This window comes from Heterobasidion irregulare, assembly GCF_000320585.1.
Source record: "Heterobasidion irregulare TC 32-1 unplaced genomic scaffold scaffold_12, whole genome shotgun sequence".
In the NCBI taxonomy this organism is placed as follows: domain Eukaryota; kingdom Fungi; phylum Basidiomycota; class Agaricomycetes; order Russulales; family Bondarzewiaceae; genus Heterobasidion; species Heterobasidion irregulare.
The window spans coordinates 1,446,334-1,464,963 of record NW_009258208.1 but is presented as its reverse complement, the minus strand read 5'-3'; the positions used below and the strand labels follow the sequence as shown (position 1 = coordinate 1,464,963).

General features: G+C 50.9%; 6 protein-coding genes across 6 annotated transcripts; 2 read left to right on the top strand and 4 right to left on the bottom strand.

Moving 5' to 3' along the window:
- Nucleotides 1-1,143: 1,143 nt before the first annotated feature.
- Nucleotides 1,144-1,855, bottom strand: HETIRDRAFT_27192 (uncharacterized protein; the record flags this gene model as incomplete). Its single annotated transcript, XM_009553544.1, has 4 exons — nucleotides 1,144-1,221; nucleotides 1,277-1,495; nucleotides 1,550-1,612; nucleotides 1,670-1,855. Coding segments are annotated over 4 exons (546 nt in total), but the record flags the coding sequence as incomplete, so codon positions are not given.
- A 1,437-nt stretch (nucleotides 1,856-3,292) lies between these two features.
- Nucleotides 3,293-5,433, bottom strand: cyp34 (cytochrome P450 monooxygenase 34; the record flags this gene model as incomplete). The annotated part of the gene is made up of 12 exons (XM_009553540.1): nucleotides 3,293-3,415; nucleotides 3,472-3,573; nucleotides 3,636-3,674; nucleotides 3,736-3,875; nucleotides 3,926-3,974; nucleotides 4,027-4,089; nucleotides 4,155-4,345; nucleotides 4,418-4,787; nucleotides 4,856-4,983; nucleotides 5,046-5,199; nucleotides 5,250-5,289; nucleotides 5,342-5,433. Coding segments are annotated over 12 exons (1,491 nt in total), but the record flags the coding sequence as incomplete, so codon positions are not given.
- A 987-nt stretch (nucleotides 5,434-6,420) lies between these two features.
- Nucleotides 6,421-7,618, bottom strand: HETIRDRAFT_461146 (uncharacterized protein; the record flags this gene model as incomplete). Its single annotated transcript, XM_009554085.1, has 6 exons — nucleotides 6,421-6,816; nucleotides 6,874-6,978; nucleotides 7,036-7,079; nucleotides 7,128-7,183; nucleotides 7,238-7,457; nucleotides 7,528-7,618. The coding sequence occupies 6 exons, from the start codon at nucleotides 7,616-7,618 to the stop codon at nucleotides 6,421-6,423; spliced, it is 912 nt and encodes a 303-aa protein (XP_009552380.1).
- A 1,565-nt stretch (nucleotides 7,619-9,183) lies between these two features.
- On the top strand, nucleotides 9,184-11,163 carry HETIRDRAFT_162920 (amino acid transporter; the record flags this gene model as incomplete). Its single annotated transcript, XM_009554084.1, has 7 exons — nucleotides 9,184-9,304; nucleotides 9,360-9,722; nucleotides 9,784-10,084; nucleotides 10,137-10,319; nucleotides 10,384-10,496; nucleotides 10,553-10,717; nucleotides 10,778-11,163. The coding sequence occupies 7 exons, from the start codon at nucleotides 9,184-9,186 to the stop codon at nucleotides 11,161-11,163; spliced, it is 1,632 nt and encodes a 543-aa protein (XP_009552379.1).
- Nucleotides 11,164-12,133: 970 nt separating this feature from the next.
- HETIRDRAFT_162919 (amino acid transporter) lies at nucleotides 12,134-14,173 on the top strand (the record flags this gene model as incomplete). Its single annotated transcript, XM_009554083.1, has 8 exons — nucleotides 12,134-12,236; nucleotides 12,293-12,392; nucleotides 12,454-12,716; nucleotides 12,801-13,101; nucleotides 13,159-13,341; nucleotides 13,399-13,511; nucleotides 13,565-13,729; nucleotides 13,788-14,173. 8 exons carry the CDS (start codon nucleotides 12,134-12,136, stop codon nucleotides 14,171-14,173), a joined length of 1,614 nt encoding a protein of 537 aa, XP_009552378.1.
- A 415-nt stretch (nucleotides 14,174-14,588) lies between these two features.
- On the bottom strand, nucleotides 14,589-16,637 carry cyp20 (cytochrome P450 monooxygenase 20; the record flags this gene model as incomplete). The annotated part of the gene is made up of 11 exons (XM_009554082.1): nucleotides 14,589-14,727; nucleotides 14,783-14,905; nucleotides 14,959-14,983; nucleotides 15,047-15,287; nucleotides 15,350-15,363; nucleotides 15,426-15,543; nucleotides 15,602-15,717; nucleotides 15,774-15,922; nucleotides 15,985-16,173; nucleotides 16,235-16,364; nucleotides 16,445-16,637. 11 exons carry the CDS (start codon nucleotides 16,635-16,637, stop codon nucleotides 14,589-14,591), a joined length of 1,437 nt encoding a protein of 478 aa, XP_009552377.1.
- Nucleotides 16,638-18,630: the final 1,993 nt, after the last annotated feature.

Below are 18,630 nucleotides of genomic sequence, written 5' to 3'. Positions count from 1 at the left end.
GCCAGACAGGTCGGTCTAAGTTTCCTCCTCATCACTGTTCGCGCTATAGGGGAACCTTTGGGATGAACTCACCGGAGCCTTGGCAATTAACGCATTCTCGAATGCGGACGCGTCGCTTGCCAGGCCTTGAAGGTCTTGCTTGATAAGCGCAGAGGCGCCGCCTATTGGCAAAGACGCAAAGGCCGCTTTCTTGTCGACGAGATCCTGGAGGGTTGCGACGATATTGGGTGCCAGTGCCTGAGCCTGAGCCAAGATGGTTTGGCCATCAATCTCGGAAAATGGATCTGTATTCTATACTCGTGTCGGTTTGGCATGAATGTACTGGCATAGTAGTGATACACAAGATCTCTGTGTCTGAAGTGGCAGTCCTGATGGCGTGCGCCAAATTTGAGGCATCCCTGTGGATCGTCTGCAATACGGTGTCCATTAGTGATAATACGTTTTGATAATTTGACTCAGCGCGTAAAACCTACTAGAGCACTAGCTAGGCTTCCCCCTGAGATAGGTAATGCTTGAACGGCCGAACGCAATGCGGTAACACGGTTACCGAGTTCTGTGATGTCGGTCTCGACTTGAACAACAGCACGTTTCGCAAGGGGAACAGCAAGGCAGCCCAAGACAAAGGGAAAGATGAATACGGCTCTGATAATGTGGATCATTGTGAGCACTTGAGAGTTAAAGATAATGTGCGGTGCTCTGGGAGGGCAGGTAGAAAAGAGACAGAGGCCTTTTAAACCTTCGGAAGGGCTAGCATTCTCAAGCCCCCGAAACAGCATGCTCCGAGCAGTGGCGTTCACAGGCTTCTTGAATGTAAGAGATCCACGTCTTGCGCCTTCTCAAAGCATCCTATAACGGTCCATTGACATGCACATATCTTATGGTGGGAAGTGTTCAGACGCACTACAGGTTCCGTGGAACTTTCTGTGATGTAGTGACGGCGTAGCAATGGTCTTGCGGTCTTGAACTTCTAGTTTCTCCAAAGCATTGCTGAAGTTTAGATCGATGCGGTTCGTCTCTCTAATAAACATGCGATGAGAAGTTATCATATATTGCAACTCTTTCTGAAGTTTGTATACTGCTTCACAATTACTTGAACCCAGTGGCTCATGATCATGGCGAATGACGTGCCCTGAACCTTCAGGAACTGTAAGCGGAAATTGCGGACGAGAATGCGGCGTTAATATCTGATTTGATAGTATTGGCTTGATCAACTAAATCCGCCTAGTGTATGTCAGTTATGAGAGAATCCAAGAAGTAGAGAGGGTGATAAACTCACTGGTGACTTGGCAATTAAAGCATCCGCAAACGCCGAGGTATCATTGGCCAGAGTCTGGAGGTCTTGTTCAACGAGCGTGGTAACCCCACCAACAGGTAAGGACGTGAAGCCTGATTTCTTCGCGATCAGGTTCTGGAGGGTAGTAATAATGTTGGGCTCGAGGGCCTGAACTTGGGCTAGGATGGTCTGGCCATCATCCTCCGAGAAGGCGTCAGTAGCCTATAAGCATGTTTAGTACCAGCGAAGTGCTATTGTAAGCCAAGAAGAGCAGACCTGAGTATCGGAGGTGGCGGTGGTGACGGCGCTTGCTAAGTTGGTAGCATCGGTGTGGATTCCCTGAGTCGATGAATCGTCAAGCGCGATCAATTGGAAGGGAAAATATGTTAAACGCACCAGCGCGTCCACCAAGTTTCCACCAGAAGTAGGGAATGCTTGAATAGCGGTGTTCAGAGCGTCGACTTGGGTGCTGATGCCTGTGATATCGGATTCGACTTGCGCGACGGTACGCCTGAGAAGTGGGCTTGCAAGACTGCCGAAGATGAAAGGAAGCACGAGAAGGGCACTGGAAATGCGGACCATGATGGACTGCTTATAAGACGTGACTGGAAGTAGTGCTTGAGCTGAGGACGATGCAGCAAGTCGAGGTGCTTTTAAAGGGACACAAAGATCAGATGTTTTGAATTTCACCGGATACTCAACATGTTTTTGCCCAGAGCATTCCGTAAAGCCAGAGGGTCGTTGGTTCGGAGTTGGCGCTCAAATGTAACAATCGCAACCAATGGAAGCGCAAGTTTGCGCAACATTGGTCCTATGACAGCGTAGAGGAATGTATCCACATGCGCGCATCTTGATTGCGGAAAGCACCCAGAAGAAGCTCGGAGTCTGCGGAAACCATCACGGGCCCAGTCGTGGTTCACCAAATGGTCATGGGAGCACAAAATTGTTTCCATGTGAATCAGTGGTAGAGTGGAACGAGAGTGTGATAAACCTAGAAAGTAAGCTTCCAGTCGCTTGCGACATAGACAAGAGAAAATCAACATATGTCTAGCTGAACATTCCACGCTCATTTTGAGCACAAAATACTCGAGGTGTATAACTGGGAAGCTTTGATCTATGAAAGTCGAATTTCATTCAAGCGCCTAACTTGCTACAAAGAGGACGGCTTACGCACAAAGACACTGTAAGCGCACACGCACTAATTTCCTAGATAGCATCGCAGACAAGGACTTCGCCCTATTGAATGCCCCTTTCGTCACGGTAGTGAGATCTAAAAAGTGAGCGTTTGAGTCACTGGGTACAGTTGGCAGCCCGTCGTCCGATCCTGAACTCCTGTAGGAACCCTCAATTAGGTCTAGATGTGTGCATATTACTTCTAGTCCATTCGGTGGAAGAGATGCGAACACACTGACCGGTGCCTGTATTTGAATCGTTCCATGCAGTACCCTGCCGAGGGGCGGTCACACACCCCTTTGATATTGATCAGAAGAAAGGTGACCACTGGCATGGAATGTCGATTTTGATCACGGGTCAAGCGAGCAGATACACTCAAATTGAAAGGCGTCGCCCAAAGTGAAGGATGGGCACAGCCAATTGTAGTATTTTCGCATCACGGGAGCCTGAAACAGTGAGCTCGCACGGAGGATAGTTGTTGGCATCGCTGTCAGCACGTATGAGCGGGAGCAGAGGTCGACGAGAGGTTCAAAAATGTACTTGCATATTATATGGACATGTGATGGACGGCCCCGCACATTCCGCCGGTTGCAAAATGTGTCCACCTGCAAATAACACGAGCCAGATGGTTGCCATAACTTTCAGGTGTAAAATTACCCATCGAGCGCGCCGAAGAACGCGCCTAAGCGCTCTTCTGTCTGTTACTACCGAGTGCTTCTCATAGTATTGTTGGAACGTGTGAAAGGCATAAGGACAGACTTGTATTATCCCTGATCATCCTCGTAATTATTGTTAGGGGTGTAGGATCCAGGATCTGGGGTGAAGCTATGATTCATTCTACGCTCCCTCCTTTTCAAAGCGCTCAAATATAGGCTGGACAGCAAGAAATTCGCGTCGAATACTGGTTGCGTGTGCTTCGCTCCGTGCGCGGATGCTACATTTGAAGGGATTGGGAGCAGTGGAAATGCCCTTGCAAAGGGGAGCCATATGATTATGGGCGCTCTGAAAGTAAAAGGATAGAGCACCTTAGAGTAATTGTTGACGTCGACTGGGATAGGCCTTTTGGTAATGGGATCGACGGCTTCCTCGAATTCGAAACCCCAGAGTAGATTCATGGCGTTGAGCATCTGCATCGGGGATGAGTTCAGCAAGATAAAGCCAGGGCCAAAACTGCGTGTACAACACATACCAATGAGTTGTTTGCCAAGTTCATACCTACGCATATACGCTGATAACGATGACATAAATTGGGCGAACATGGACGTTCTCACAGCGCTATTTTAACGTACCCTTCCCCCGCCAAAATGGAGGTCATGTCGACGGCCGCCGTTGTCTGCGCCAGATTTTGTGCCGAACTCAGATGCCAAAAATCGTTCCGGTATGAACTCATCGGGATTGTCATATGCATCCGGATCATGGAACATTGCCCCTAAAGAGTGATCAGCCTGAGAACGTACGACTCACAGGACGGACACTTACATTGATTGATGAATATTGTGCATCCTTTAGGGATTAGGAAACCGCCCACCTACATTTTCGTGAGATCAATAAGCCGAGAAATTCAGTCGAGAGAGGCGGACAGTTTCGTCGCCAGATGTATAATGTGGCACACCAACAGGGGCAATGGGTCGAAATCGCAATACCTTAGGTGAGTCCAACACATTTAGGTTCAAAGAAATATAGCATGAGGAGAGACGGCACTTCGTACCTCCTTGACAACAGCCCGGACATAGGGAAGATTATCGTAGTCCTCCGGAGATGGAACCCGGTAGGAACCAATAACAACGTCAATTTCTTCCCGTGCTTTCCTCTGCACTTCTGGGAAGGCGACAAGCATCAAGACAAAGCTGCGCAAGAACAGCGAGGTAGTATCTGCTCCACCCTCCATCAAGCCACCAACTATGCCTCTGAAATTGATATCATCAGAGTAGGGGTCAAAGGTTTGACCAAATAGATGCAAGTAAGCAACACACCTCATAAATCCTCTATATTCGTCGACTTGATCTTGTTTGTCGAGTACGCTCTCAAGAGCACAGCCGATTCGCAGACCTTGAGAGACTCGACGCTCGCACACTGCGGTAATTCTATCGTAGACTCTCACTTGTAACGATCGAACTTCGCGACATATGCGCTTCCAGTCTGCCCATCTTTCAGGAACCAGCTTGAATATCGGAAGAAGATCGACAGGGGTGTGTGAGCCGGGTTCGAGGAGCGATATCCATTTCTCCTCGACGTCAAAGAAGTCGACGACAGACGGGCTTGTATAATGTGGTGATCGCATTCCTGCCAAAATTGACGTTAAGACGGAACTGGAATACCGCCTGAAGTGGCCCACAAATTCCTAGTGAGAAAATAATATATAACATGATGCCAATATACTGGAAGAGCATTAATATGGCCGCTCCGTACCTCTGGTTCGTTCAAAAGGTCGTACATCAATTGTGTGGCCTCGGCTTGTTGAATAGGCAGATATGTCACACATGCCTCCTTCGTAAACATAGTCTGCGCAAGACGCCGACAACGCCGCCAAAATTGTGCTAGAGCGTGGAAGCCGTGAGCATATGAATGCCATGATCTCCGTATCACATGTCTGTCTCACAGTATCTCGCCAAACCCATATTTTTGCCATGGGTGATCAGATCTACAAAGTGACTAGGAGGGCGATCAGAGGTGTTGACACTTTTCTGGTCAATGAGCTCCCTAGCGATACGAGGGTCAGAGAGTAAAATGATGGTCTCGGATCCAATTTTGAGCTAAGCGGGCGCTAAGTACCGAGTGCAAGAGGATCTGAAGTATAGCTCACGGATATGATACCGCCGTACTTCCGAGCCCATGCTGTGAATCTATCCGGAATATCATTCAAGAGACTTTGTGCACCGTTAATGAAAGACTCACTGCAAGTAAGGGCTCTGAGTGGGGAAGATGTGCAAGTTGCCGAGGATAGGAATAGTAGGAGGGCCGGGCGGCAGTCCGTCTTCCCTTCGTCCAGATCTGACGATACGGATGAATAGGACAGCGAAAAGAGCGATTAGTGCGTGGATTGTAGACAATGATTCCATCCTGGGCTAGCTTATTGGAGAAGGAAATGCGTAGGTGTGATGATTGAAACGTTCAACGACGGACGTGTCAACTTCATCAAATTTCAAGGCGCGCTCCTCGCTGCCGCCCTTCTAGCGCCCTGCATTATTTTACGGTTTTAGGGACAACGATAGTTTGATACTGGCGCGGGAAGAACACAGCGAATGCACAGTCAAAGGATGGTGAAGGGTATGAATTGTCATTGCGTCGGTCAAGTCAGAATTCTCTCAAGGCAGCATGTCTCAGCAGGAGTTTTCTGTGGAAAATCCGCGTAAAACGCCCTACAAAAGGCTAAAATACTTACAATAAATAACGTTTTTGTCCTGAGAGTTATCGCAAAACGATGACATAGGGCAGAATGTTTGTCCTTTTCTAGAGGCTCTACGGGGCAGACATGTTCGCAATCCAATTTATGTGTTCTACTGGTCGATGAATTTTCCCTGCTCGCTTGCTCGAACAGCAAACAGCAAATATCAAGTCCTTCAATTGATGATTGAGTAGTTTCAAGAAAACGCTCTGGACCGGCGGTCTCTCTAGTAGGTTTTACTACATGCATACGACACCGACTCGCAGTCGATCAGCTACTCCACTGATCCAAACTGCGAACCTAGAGTGCATCCTCCTCGCATAAGTCGTGCTCGAACTGCTGGAATATGGGCCGTGCAGCCTTGAAGGCCTCATCATCAACTTGGAAAGAAGGTGAACATTCGCAAAAGGCTGCTATATAGTCACAATTATACCAGCAACAAGTATCCACATGAGAAATCGAATAAGGCCCGTTCTGAGATCAAGTTCTTATAGGTAGATATCAACCCGAAATTAATTGTACGACCACCACGCACCACGTCCGAGAAACCGAGAAACTCAAGTAACAGTCTCTTTTCGAGAGCCTAGGCTCAGAAAGGCAACGTGATCAGGTTGCCGAACGAATCGTACGGGAACTCGAGCATCAATGGACCAGCGACCGTCGAGCTGTCCGAAACCCCATTGGCATCGCTGGTCAGGAGCAAGTACACGGTGCCACGCAACTCGCTGGGGACTGATACGCTTCCGTCCGCGCCTACTGGGACAATGAGGGCATTCTGTCCGCTGAGGAACGCACCGTAGAGCTTGGTAGAAGCGTCGGCGGGGCGGGCGAAGTCGAGCTTGAAGCTCTTGCCGGGGGCGGCAGTTGCTCCTGATGCGGCTTTGAGGGCTGGGAACGCCTTGACTGGAAGGGGAGGGTTGGAGGAGGGGCAAGACGTGATGAAGCCAGAGGCGATGCTGAACACTTGGTTCATGTCAAGAGGAGTCTATGACGAAGCTATCAACTGATGTCCTGAGCATTTACGCAAGAGGGAGCATCCTACCTCAAACGGTCCACTCCAAGCGCTGCTCTTGCGCACAGCAGAGTCAATCCATGCAGATTGCCTCGCTTCAGTGGTGAGGATGGTGGCTGCGGCGAGAAGGTAGTCCTGGTGTTCAACGTGTCAGCTGAAAATGTCAGGGGGTAGAAGGTAACTAGGACTTGCCTTGTTCTGGATGAATTTCGATGCGCCAACGTAGGCAGAAGTACCTGGGGGGCGATCAGCACAGTGTGGGGGGTTAAAGTCGAATAGCGCACCAACGGTCTCCAAGGAACGACTGATAGTGACAAAGGACTTCGGATCGGTTATGGGGCTGTGGAGAATGTCAGCGGGACGAAACCCGCACGATGAACATCTTGTAACTCACAAGGAATACGTGCAAGGCTTGGTCGCATTTTCGCCAAGGGCAGTCGTGAGGAAGTCGACGTGAGTTTTCTCGTGCCTCATGATCTCCAAGAACCGCCCATAGGCAAAGTCGGGGAGCCCGGCGTCTTTGAAATTCTGTCTGGAAAACTTGGAGAGCGCCTCGGCGTAGAACGCATTCTCAAGGTGCTCCAAAGTGAGCGCATAGTTCAAAACTTGCGTGTCTAGAGTGACGATCATTCGTCCGATGATAAGACAAGGCGGCATAGATGATGAATAGAACGGCGGACGTACCAGTTGGGACATCTGCGGTTGCGCGGGCAAGGGGACGAGCGGTCACGCTGCCTGCGAGAATCGCGAGGGATACAAATATGGCACTGAACATCATGTCCGTGATAATATATTGGTGTGGAAAGAATGGAAAGGTTGGGAAGGTGTAGGGTAGCGGCGGGATGTGAGGGGAGGACGTGGCAGTCGAGGACAGCCGAAGAAACCATCCATGCTGGTAAAGTTGAATTTATACGAGACGAGCAGACGGGCGGCTGAGCTGAGGATTGGACCTCCGAACGACGACGACGATGTTTAGAACCTTCATTTGGACGTCCGCTCAAAGACATACAGCCGCCAGACGCTGTCGGGCATCTCGGTCGACCCGTGGTTTGGACGGGCGCAGGCGGAAGCATCACTGACGCCCATATTCGGCAGCTTCATAGCCACATATGGGTGACATCGAACCAATGAAGGGCCAAATCGACGACTAGCGTCACAATTTCGATTGAGCCCCAGCAACATCACTTGCCCAGAAAAATTGGAGAAAATAACGTACCATTCGCCAGTCGCAAGACCCGCCGCAAATACGAGGCTCGAGGTGAGGCCTGTGAGGAGTTGATCTCATTTCATATAGATTTTCTAGAAAAAGTCTCCTGAAAAACGATACAGCTTCAAATCCCACCCGAGCTGGCCGAGAAGACGTGGAGCAAGATATGAGGGGCGGGCGGCCTGTCATCGTCGTAACCTCCTGTTCATTTAGCATGCAGCGAAAGTCGTACGACGAGACATGACATCAGAAGTGAGCACAGCCCGTGAAGACAGCAGAGTCGGAGGGCTCAAGGACTTACATCCAGCGCTGAATGTAAGTACCTGTACGAGCAGTTAGTGGTGACTATACTTGACTGATTCGTACATCGGTGATTGGGTTTGGACACGACAGGGTCCATATATTCCGCGGAAGCAGAGTAGCTAGACAGGCGCTCGAGTTTCGGACAGTTGGCAGGAGATTTTACATCCCATGGGAGTCGGACTACGATGAGCCAACGACAGTCAAAGTAGATCCAGATAATAGTACGAAACGCTGCTCTGGGTTCGGGCGGCAACGACAACAGTGAAGGACGGTGTCGGGAATCCACGGATGCCTCTTGTCCGATTTTCCAAAGCCGAGAGAGGCCGAAAGCTGTAGAGGGGAAGGCTGACTCATCAGGAACATTTCCCTTCTCGGACGCTGACTGTGAACTTCTCCATTATCCTTGTCCATCTTTCTCTGTATTTCGTCGAGCATTTCATGCTCATTCTTCAGGAACACCGCGCCATGTCGAATGGCTGGGCTCGGATCTTCATCGTAATACCATGTCGAAACCACACCATGCCATCCAAGCCCATCCAAGCCCTTCATCATTGTTTTTGAGGCCCTCTAATCCGAAAGCTCATCGGTTCTTTAGATGGCGTCATCTCCTCCGGCCTCCAAAAAAAATGTTTCGACGCAGTCGCGAAGTTTGCTCTTCTCTTACTCACCGTCAAGGAATCCACTCCTTTCAAAGGCGAGCGCGCGTTCTTCGCGTCGTCGTCAAGCTCTTCGGTATGCCTCACTGCTTCTATTCATTGAAGTGCTGTCATAACATATACTATGTACAAAATCAGGTGGCCTGAATCACGGATCATACTTCCGTGATAGACATGGGAATACAAGGCATAGACGTCGATGGAAAGCTCGACCGCACACGTAGTGCATCGAGTATAAGCGTTGTGCCGCATGATCCGATAGAAGGGGCGGCGTTGAACAGGAATGATGTCCACTGTGAGTCCTCTTCACCGCACATATCATCCAACATCTAGATGACGCACATCATCAGCCCGCGATGGAGAGTCTTTCGATGATGTTCCCGCAGCGAAACGGACTATCGGCCTCGTCTCCGCCATCTTCCTCATTTTCAACCGCATCATCGGCACAGGGATCTTTGCGACGCCTTCGTCTATATTGGCAAGTACGGGCTCGGTTGGGTTGGCCTTGTTTATGTGGGTCATCGGCGCGATCATCGCGAGCACCGGCTTGGCGGTGTACATCGAGTTTGGCACAGGTCTTCCTCGCTCGGGCGGCGAGCTCACATACCTTAGCTATATCTTCACCAAGCCCAAATATCTCGCGATTGCAGCGTACGCAGCGTATGCCGTGAGCATGCCCTGGCCGGCGGGAAACTCGACCGTATTCGGCGAATGTATGTCGTCCATGCCTCGTTTTTCCATGCCTCGTGTATTGAATCCCTCCATTATTCTCAGATATTCTTCTCGCAGCGGGGAAGGAGGTGACGCAGTGGAACCAGCGCGGGATCGGCATCGCTTGCGTCACATTTGCGCTCATCATGCACAGCGTGTTCCTCAAGTGGGGACTTCGGCTGCAAAACGCGCTTGGCACGTTCAAGATTATCATATTGCTCCTCATCGCGTTCTCGGGCTTTGGCGCTCTTGCGGGGCATGTCAAGCTTCCTCAAGACGAGAAGCCGCACAACTTCAGGAACGCGTTCGAGGGCACGTCCAGCAATGCTAACGCGTTCGTCACCGGTCTTTACAATGTCATCTGGTAGGGGATATCGTTGTATAGAAGTTAGCAAGTGAAACTGATCACGATTCAGGTCGTTCATTGGCTACTCAAATGTCAACTACGCATTATCGGAGGTCCGGAACCCAGTTCGGACTCTTAAGATTGCCGGCCCGTTGGCGATTGGCTCGGTGACCATCGTCTACATGCTCGTCAACGTCGCGTACTTTGCGGCCGTCCCTAAAGCCGACATCCTCACATCGGGACGAACTGTCGCGTACGTTGTCTTCTAACTCCCGTCTTTCGATTACTGTATGCTTACTGAAGCCGTCATCTTTCAGGGCACTCTACTTCCGTAACATGTTCGGCACGCAAGCGGAAAAGGCCCTGAGCGTGTTCGTCGCACTCAGTGCGCTCGGCAACGTCATGTCTGTTCTGTTCTCACAAGGACGCAGTGAGTGCATTGGCTTCATGCGCATGTCAATACGAGTTGCTGATGTCGTGCGCAAGTCAACCAGGAGCTCGGGCGTATCGGAGTCCTGCCCTTCTCTAAGTTCTGGGCATCGAACAAGCCGTTCAATGCTCCTGCCGCCGGCCTCGCGCTGCAATGGCTGGTTTCAGTCATCGTCATCCTCGCACCTCCTCCGGGTGATGCTTTCAACTTCGTCTTGAATTGTTCGTCATTCACCAATATTCTCTATACCCTCGTACTGATGCGCATCGATAAAAACGCAGTGGTTTCCTATCCGTTGGCCATCATCAACGCCTTCATCTCCGCCGGCCTTCTCTTCCTCTACACCCCTTACTCTAAGCGCGCAGGCTTCGATTGGGCCCCGCCCTTCCGCGCCTCGTGGCCCGTTGTCCTCTTCTTCTTCCTTTCCAACGTCTTCCTCTCCATCGCGCCGCTCGTCCCGCCAGCGCCAGGCATGAGTCCTTACATCAGTCTGCCGTACTGGCTGCACGTTGTAGTGTCGCTCGGCGTGTTCGCCGTCGGGGGTATATATTGGGTGGTCTGGGCCCGCGTGCTGCCGCATGTGGGCAAGTACCGCTTGGAGCGGCACATAGAGATTCAGGACGATGGAGTGTCGAGGAGCGTGTTCACAAAGGTAAAGGAAGACTAGGCGTGCGTGCGGGTGCGGTCTGGAGATCCGGTCAGTATATGGACAGGAGGTGTAATTGTCGTTTCGAGACGTGGCATACGCGCGTCTCTCTGCGGATCAAACAAAATTATTCACTATCATTTATGGTTCACCATTCATCAATACACATGCCAGCCACGGTTTACGGGCGGTTCGATCCTTTTCTGAAAACTTCTTCGACAGCGCCACTTGACGGCGCTTGATCTCTTCAGCAAGGGGCTCTCTGGAGTTCTGCACTGATTCAGCCTCTGGTATCCGATAGGTACCCGGGCAGGTACCCGCATGCGACTTTGAGGATCTCGTAGGATACCGAGGGATGCCGACAGAGACGAGACACGGCAGGACACGGCTCCAGCTGGCTCCCAGCCAGGGTGCACCAGCGTGTAGGCGCCCAGGGCCGTCGCCAACGCGCGGGCCGTTCGCAGAGCTACGTTAGACGCCCGTCAACTTCCTGTTTGTCTCCTGCTCCGACAGCCCACGAACCGTTTGCAACTTGCAAAATTCACTTGACTCTGACTGGTCTTACTCGTCTGAGACTCCCGAAGGCGGTATCAACTTCACGGACTATTCATGCAGTTACGGGACGCGCACTCGTTCTGCCCTTCGGACCTAGACCGTCCGGGATACGCGTTCGTCTATTCTGCACAAAAGCCATCATGTGCATCGCGATTTTGATGATCCACGGAAGGACTTCGATTCCGTAACATGATGCCATGGATGTACAAAAACCCATCATCACAGAACGAATCTCGTCTTTTCGTACCCACTGCCGCCCACAGTCAAGATCACCGTTCTCTCCGACCGGCGTTTTGTGCACGTCGGCGGAAATAGCCTCGGTGCGCAATTTTTTGGTCCCCCTTGAGAAAATAAACGCTCATCATGGTGTATTAGGCTTTCATATAGACTGCTCGAGCTGGCCATTTACGACCGATTCACGAACAAGCTCAAAAGTATGGATCATGAAAAATCTGACGATGGCTCCAAGCTCGACAGTCCCCGTGTTCTGGCTTACGATCCTATTGAGGGATTGGCATTGAACACATATGATAATCACTGTGCGTCCTCACGCTCTTTACTGCCAAGATTGTCCTTGACATACGTCGATCGCCAGCCCGTGATGGAGAGTCATTCGATGACGTGCCCTCCTCCAAACGAACTATTGGCCTTTCCTCGGCAATCTTCCTCATCGTCAACCGCATCATTGGAACAGGGTGAGGAATACCCTCTCATGATCCTGATGTCTACTCGTAGCTCATGCTGATGACCCCACAGGATTTTCGCGACTCCGTCTTCCATCCTCGCCAGCACCGGTTCGGTTGGTCTAGCCTTGTTCATGTGGATCATAGGCGCGCTTATTGCAAGCGCCGGCCTAGCCGTGTATATCGAATTCGGCACAGGCTTGCCCCGCTCTGGCGGCGAGCTGACATACCTCAGCTACCTCTTCACGAAGCCGAAATACCTCGCCATTGCAGCGTTTGCGGCCTATGCGGTGAGCATGCCATGGCCTGCGGGCAACTCGACCGTGTTCGGCGAATGTGAGTGGTCTTCGCAATTTCTGTGCCGTGCCGTTCCGTGTCTGATGGAAGCCTTCTGACCCTCGTGCTTCGTTCGTTTGTCAGATATCCTTCTCGCGGCTGGGAAGGAAGTGACGCAGTGGAATCAGCGCGCGATCGGCGTTGCATGCATCACGTTCGCGTTCATTATGCACAGCATGTTCATGAAGTGGGGCCTTCGGCTGCAGAACGCGCTCGGCACGTTCAAGGTCGTCATTCTGCTCCTCATCGCGTTCTCAGGATTCGGTGCCCTTGCCGGGCATATCAAGCTGCCTGAAGATGAGAAGCCGCATAACTTCTCCAACGCGTTCGAGGGCACGTCGAGTAATGCGAATGCTTTCGTCGTGGGGCTGTACAACGTCATTTGGTAAGTGACAGGGCTGTGATCGGAACTTCGTATCAACGGAGCTGACGATCTGCGTAGGTCATTCATTGGGTATTCCAATGTCAACTACGCCCTGTCGGAAGTACGGAACCCGGTGCGGACGCTGAAGATTGCAGGCCCGCTGGCGATCAGCACGATCACCGTGGTCTACATGCTTGTCAACATCGCATATTTCGCGGCGGTACCAAAGGCAGATATTCTATCGTCAGGTCAAACAGTCGCGTGAGCCATTCATTTATATAACGTTGGACCGGCTGAAGTTGACGGCATGCACGGCAGGGCGCTTTACTTCCGGAATATGTTCGGAGTGAAGGCCGAAAAAGCATTGAGCGTATTTGTAGCACTCAGTGCGCTCGGAAACGTGATGTCATGCTTGTTTTCCCAAGGCCGCAGTACGTCCCTTGACCTCGATTTGTAGAGACACGATTTGCTTATGCTTGTACAGTCAATCAAGAGCTCGGAAGGATCGGGGTCCTACCGTTCTCAAAGTTCTGGGCATCGAATAAACCATTCAACGCTCCGGCAGCAGGACTTGCCCTGCACTGGTTCGTCTCCGTCGTGGCCATCCTCGCACCCCCTCCCGGCGACGCCTTTAACTTTATTCTGAACCGTTCGTCTCAGTCTCTTTTAAATTCATCCATTGGCTGATCAGTGCGTGGGCTGTGTAGTTGTATCTTATCCTTTGGCGATCATCAACGCCTTCATCTCCGCCGGCCTCCTCTTTCTCTATACCCCTTACTCCAAGCGCGGAGGCTTCAACTGGGCTCCACCCTTCCGCGCCTCGTGGCCTGTCGTCCTCTTCTTCTTCCTCTCCAACGTCTTCCTCTCTATCGCACCGCTCGTCCCACCCGCGCCAGGCATGAAGCCGTACAAGAATTTGCCGTACTGGCTGCATGTCGTAGTCGCGCTTGGCGTGTTCGCGCTCGGCGGCGTCTATTGGGTGTTTTGGGCCCGCATACTTCCCCGCTTGGGACGGTATCGCTTGGAGCGTCATACGGAGATTCAAGATGACGGGGTGTCGAGGAGTGTGTTCAAGAAAGTGCATGTACAGTAAGAGTAATGATAAGGCGTCTGAGGAATGTCTTTTGTAACATCTATACCTTGGCTATGGACATATGTTGCAGATCGGAGAAGCTGTGTCTTTTTGTGTCAATAATACGAATTCTACAGACAATATACATCATATATGAGTAGCCTCAAGAGAACTCCTGCTCAGTTATGACGGAAAAAGCTACAGCAAAGGGCATATTGTGAAATCGGTGATACTCCAAAGAGGTGCGTTCACAAAGCAAAACAAATACAGTATATCTTACAATCATGCCTATCATCACATATCACTTGAAGCTCCTGGATCAATTTATCCCTAGGACGTATGGAGCACTTGAAGGGCAGCGGACGATTTTTTCACCAATAAAACATCATTGTGATCAAGTTTGCTCATTTGATATAATTTTAACACGCTCACCTAGTCAGACCATCAGTATTATCAACGTGGATAGGGATCTCCGCCCTGCTTCATCCTTCGCCGGCTCGATGTCGAACAACGCCAGTGTGCATGTGACCATGATCCATATTGATGCTCTAGCAAGGTGTTGTCCCGGGCAAGCCCTACCGACTGGCATTCATTGTCGTCATTTGTGTCACCATCTTAAATCGTACTTACCGTCTGCCAAATCCGAACACAGCTTCAACATGATCGTCGTTCAAGGTTCCGTCTTCTCCGAAGAACCGTTCCGGCTTGAACGACTCAGGATCCGGATATTTCACAGGATCGTGCAATATAGCCCTAGAGCAACAGCATCAATTTGCGCTGCAGTAAAAGCTTGATTACCAGCCCACCATGAGTTGAACAATATTTCGGCCCCTAGATATCGCCACGGTCAGCACGAAAGGCTCACAGGCGGATAACCAAATCAGTCTGTCACACCTTTCGGAATGTGCCAACCTCTGTACACATCATCCTCGTAGGCGGCATGCGCTACGCCTAGCGGTCCAACAACCCCCCAACGCGAGGCCTCACGGCATACAGCATCGACGTATGGGAGTAAGTCTTCGAAATTTGGGAGACGCTCACGACCGACCACATTGTCGATTTGGGCTTGTACATGCCGCTGCACTTCAGGGTTCAGAGCGAGTGCGAGAAGTAAGAAGTTGATTGATGCTGCTGTCTAGGACCGACTTGTAATGAGCGTCGATGGATTAAGTAGTGATGATATAGAGCAAGACGAACCGTGTCCGTTCCGACTATAGAGAGAAAGAAAAAAGTAGGAAGATTGCCCTTGGAGCAGGTGATATTCTCAACTTACCGGCATGTACCGCTGCTGCTGCATCCATGATAGCCACTGCTTCAGCTTCATCGCCTCCCTTTGCTTCATGCATCTCCAGCAAGCTCGCTGTCATCGAGGGCCGAGCTGTGCCATCAACCTTTGAACAAGCGATAAGATTATATTTAACCACAAAATATGTATTCTTGATGCCTCACCATGCTCCGTTTCACAGCCTCAAAGGGGACGTATCTCATTTCCCGTGTCAACAAAGCACACTTCTCTGCGTACGTCTTGAATCCTGCACCCGGAAACCATTTCGGGAGATGTTTCACTACATTTCCGCATCCTCAGGACGAGCGCGGATATGGTCAGACAATGATCACGCACATATGGGCAGCGCATTGACAATTACTGCGCCCGGAAACACGGCACCTGATAGCATCTTGGATGCTCTCTCTGAGATGTTCACCGTTCGGTCTTCCGACTGAGATAACTCGTGCGCATAAGCCATTGACATCATGATGGACTCTACGAAACTGGTCGGTCCCCATTCCAAAGGTATCAACACCTGAGTAATGAAAAATGATACAATGCTCACTGTCTCGCGTGGTCCATGAAGCTTTCAGGGCTCGTGTGTAGCAGCTTTATGAGTTTGACTGCACACTTCTTCTGCAGTGAACGATACTGCACTGCGGCTCCAGAGTGGAGAAATTGCTGAAGCATTTTACGCCTCATGCGCCATCCATCCGAGTAAGGCATCAGCCCAAGGTTGAAGTCCCACTTCATCCTTCCAAGTCGGCACTCATCATTTAATTGCATATACGCGCAATGAAACAATCTGTACACACATGCTGATCATAGGGATCCAAGGACGGTCGGAGTAAATGGCCGAGCGACGCTCAAACATCTCTTTGGCCGCCTCGAGTGTATTGACGACAAGGGTCAGATGGCCAAGGGTGTGAACAGACACTACGTCGGCTATGCACATAGATTGATGGGATACAAGGTCAGTGCATCCAGTAGCAACAACAGACATCGTAGGGAGGGAAATCACTCACTCTTATACTTGTGAGCCCACGAGGCATATGTCACCCATGGTCTGCGCGACGGAATAGAGAGGATATTTCCGAGAATAGGCAGGGGCTTTGGACCAGGCGGGATCGAGCGGCGAGTGTTATAAAAGATGCACAAGTATACGCAGAGACAGGTGAGGGGCACAAGCATAGTTGGAAATCCGAACATCTCCAACATGTTTTCAATACAGAGGGTTCACAGAGAGCACACAATTTGAGGATCAACAAGGAACTGAGTGGCAGTTCACTGAGAGGATTGCGAGCAAACCACCCGTATACGTAGGCTTTTCACCTCCACACGAGCGTTCTACTGGAGCCGAAGAAACACGGCCACGCAATCACCCCACGCGCGGCGAGGAGGGTGAACCAGAGCTATCAATTTTGCAACGCCATCTGATTGAAGCAAGGTTGACATGAGGAAATAAGAGGACCGTGCCACCTCATAGATGGCGTCCCAGAAGAGTATATCGAGATACAAAATATGGGGAGCATCGCTCACATAAGATGGATGCTCAAACGCACCTCCCTTGATCGCCTGTTCTCTTAACAATCGTCTGAAGCTCTGGTTTGCATGAGCGGTTCTAGCCATGGCGTCATGTATAGGAAGCAAGTTCAACTCGACTGATCTGCAAAACGCCGTAAATCAGGACCCCACCATATCCTATCAGAGGTCCGATCCTAATGCGTGCAAACGCCAGTTTCTGGAATATACGAAGCCTATAGCCGCTGCGAGTCACTGCGAGCTTCGACATGTTCCATGGCATTGCAGTGCAATCGAGAAGCAGAACCCACCGAGAATAAGCCATACCCAGTGCACGAAGTAGTCATATGTCCCACACGAAAGAGCGATTAAGACTTCACGGTCCTCGATAGATAGATCCAGACGGACATTGGGCGATAGCGTCACAGGGCCTCGCTGTACACGAATTCCTCGTTTGTGTCTAGGGGAAATAGTTGAATTTGGTAGTCCACTTTTGAGGATTTGGTCCATGTCAGTCGTCCTACATCAGGATGCCGGCGCCTCCACCAGGGGAGGAGGCATCGTGATAAGTCAGTCAGTCGTGGGGCAGCAAACGCTACCGTGCCCTTATGAAACCGCAGCCAAGCGCGGACAAATATGCGTGTGGGAAAGACCAGCCTCCGTGATCAGCCCAGTGAGCAATATGGCCATACTCTGGATATAGACGGAGAGAGGTGTCACGAGAGCGAGCTGAACATACTTGCGATGCCGATGCTGCAATGCCGACTCGATGCTGGGCCCACGCGAGCAGCGCGAGCCGTCGGACTTCTAATCAGCAAGCGTGACTCAGACACTGCCGGCCCCAGGTTGCAACAGATACATAAGCAAGCCGAACGACACTTCAAGCTACATCAAGCCGGTCGAGGTGGGCCTGCATGACGTCGCGAGCACAAGTTTAGGTCGGAGAGAGTGCTCACCCTGGAAGACAATTCGATGCCCATCCTGATATGTTCGCCACTACCTTCCAGGTGCAACGCGCTCAGGGATGTTGCACCAGATGCATCCGGCGCTGACCCGCTATCCCCGGCACACGTTTGAACAGATGTGGATTGTATCTAGCTGACTGAATACCTACGTAGAGAATCATGGATCAGCATCAAAATTGATTCGTGGGATACGTGCGCTTATCTTAGGATGCGGAGTCCGAAAAGGCACGACGCTAGTGTTTTCCCAAGTATCTTCAGAAAGTATCTTTAGCTACTATCTGATTTGAATCATAGGTATTTCCAGGCGTCAGTGTTCGGTATCATGAATGCATCTGATCATCTTTGAGACTCAACAGAGTCCACTATTTCGGGCCTTCACATCACATTGCTGACCTTGCCGCACCCACTGACGTCGCCAACCAGACTGCTCACCCAGATCGAGATGGTTTGAGAAAAGGATCCGGGATTCCCTTTGCTGCGAGCTCCGCCGAGTCCGGATTCAAGGGATAGACGCTCTCATGGGATAGCGGCCATGAACTATAATTGCCTCTACTAACAGCGCTAACGGTGCATCGCCGAATGTCTGCCGTGTGGGCTATTGCACCGCCGCAGCTTTGTATGCCACAAGAGGGGCCGCAAAATGTTGCCGATTTAGGACGAGGCTGGTGTACGAGTACATAACCAGGCCTTCATCAACATGAAGGCACCCTTCTACACAAGAAAGT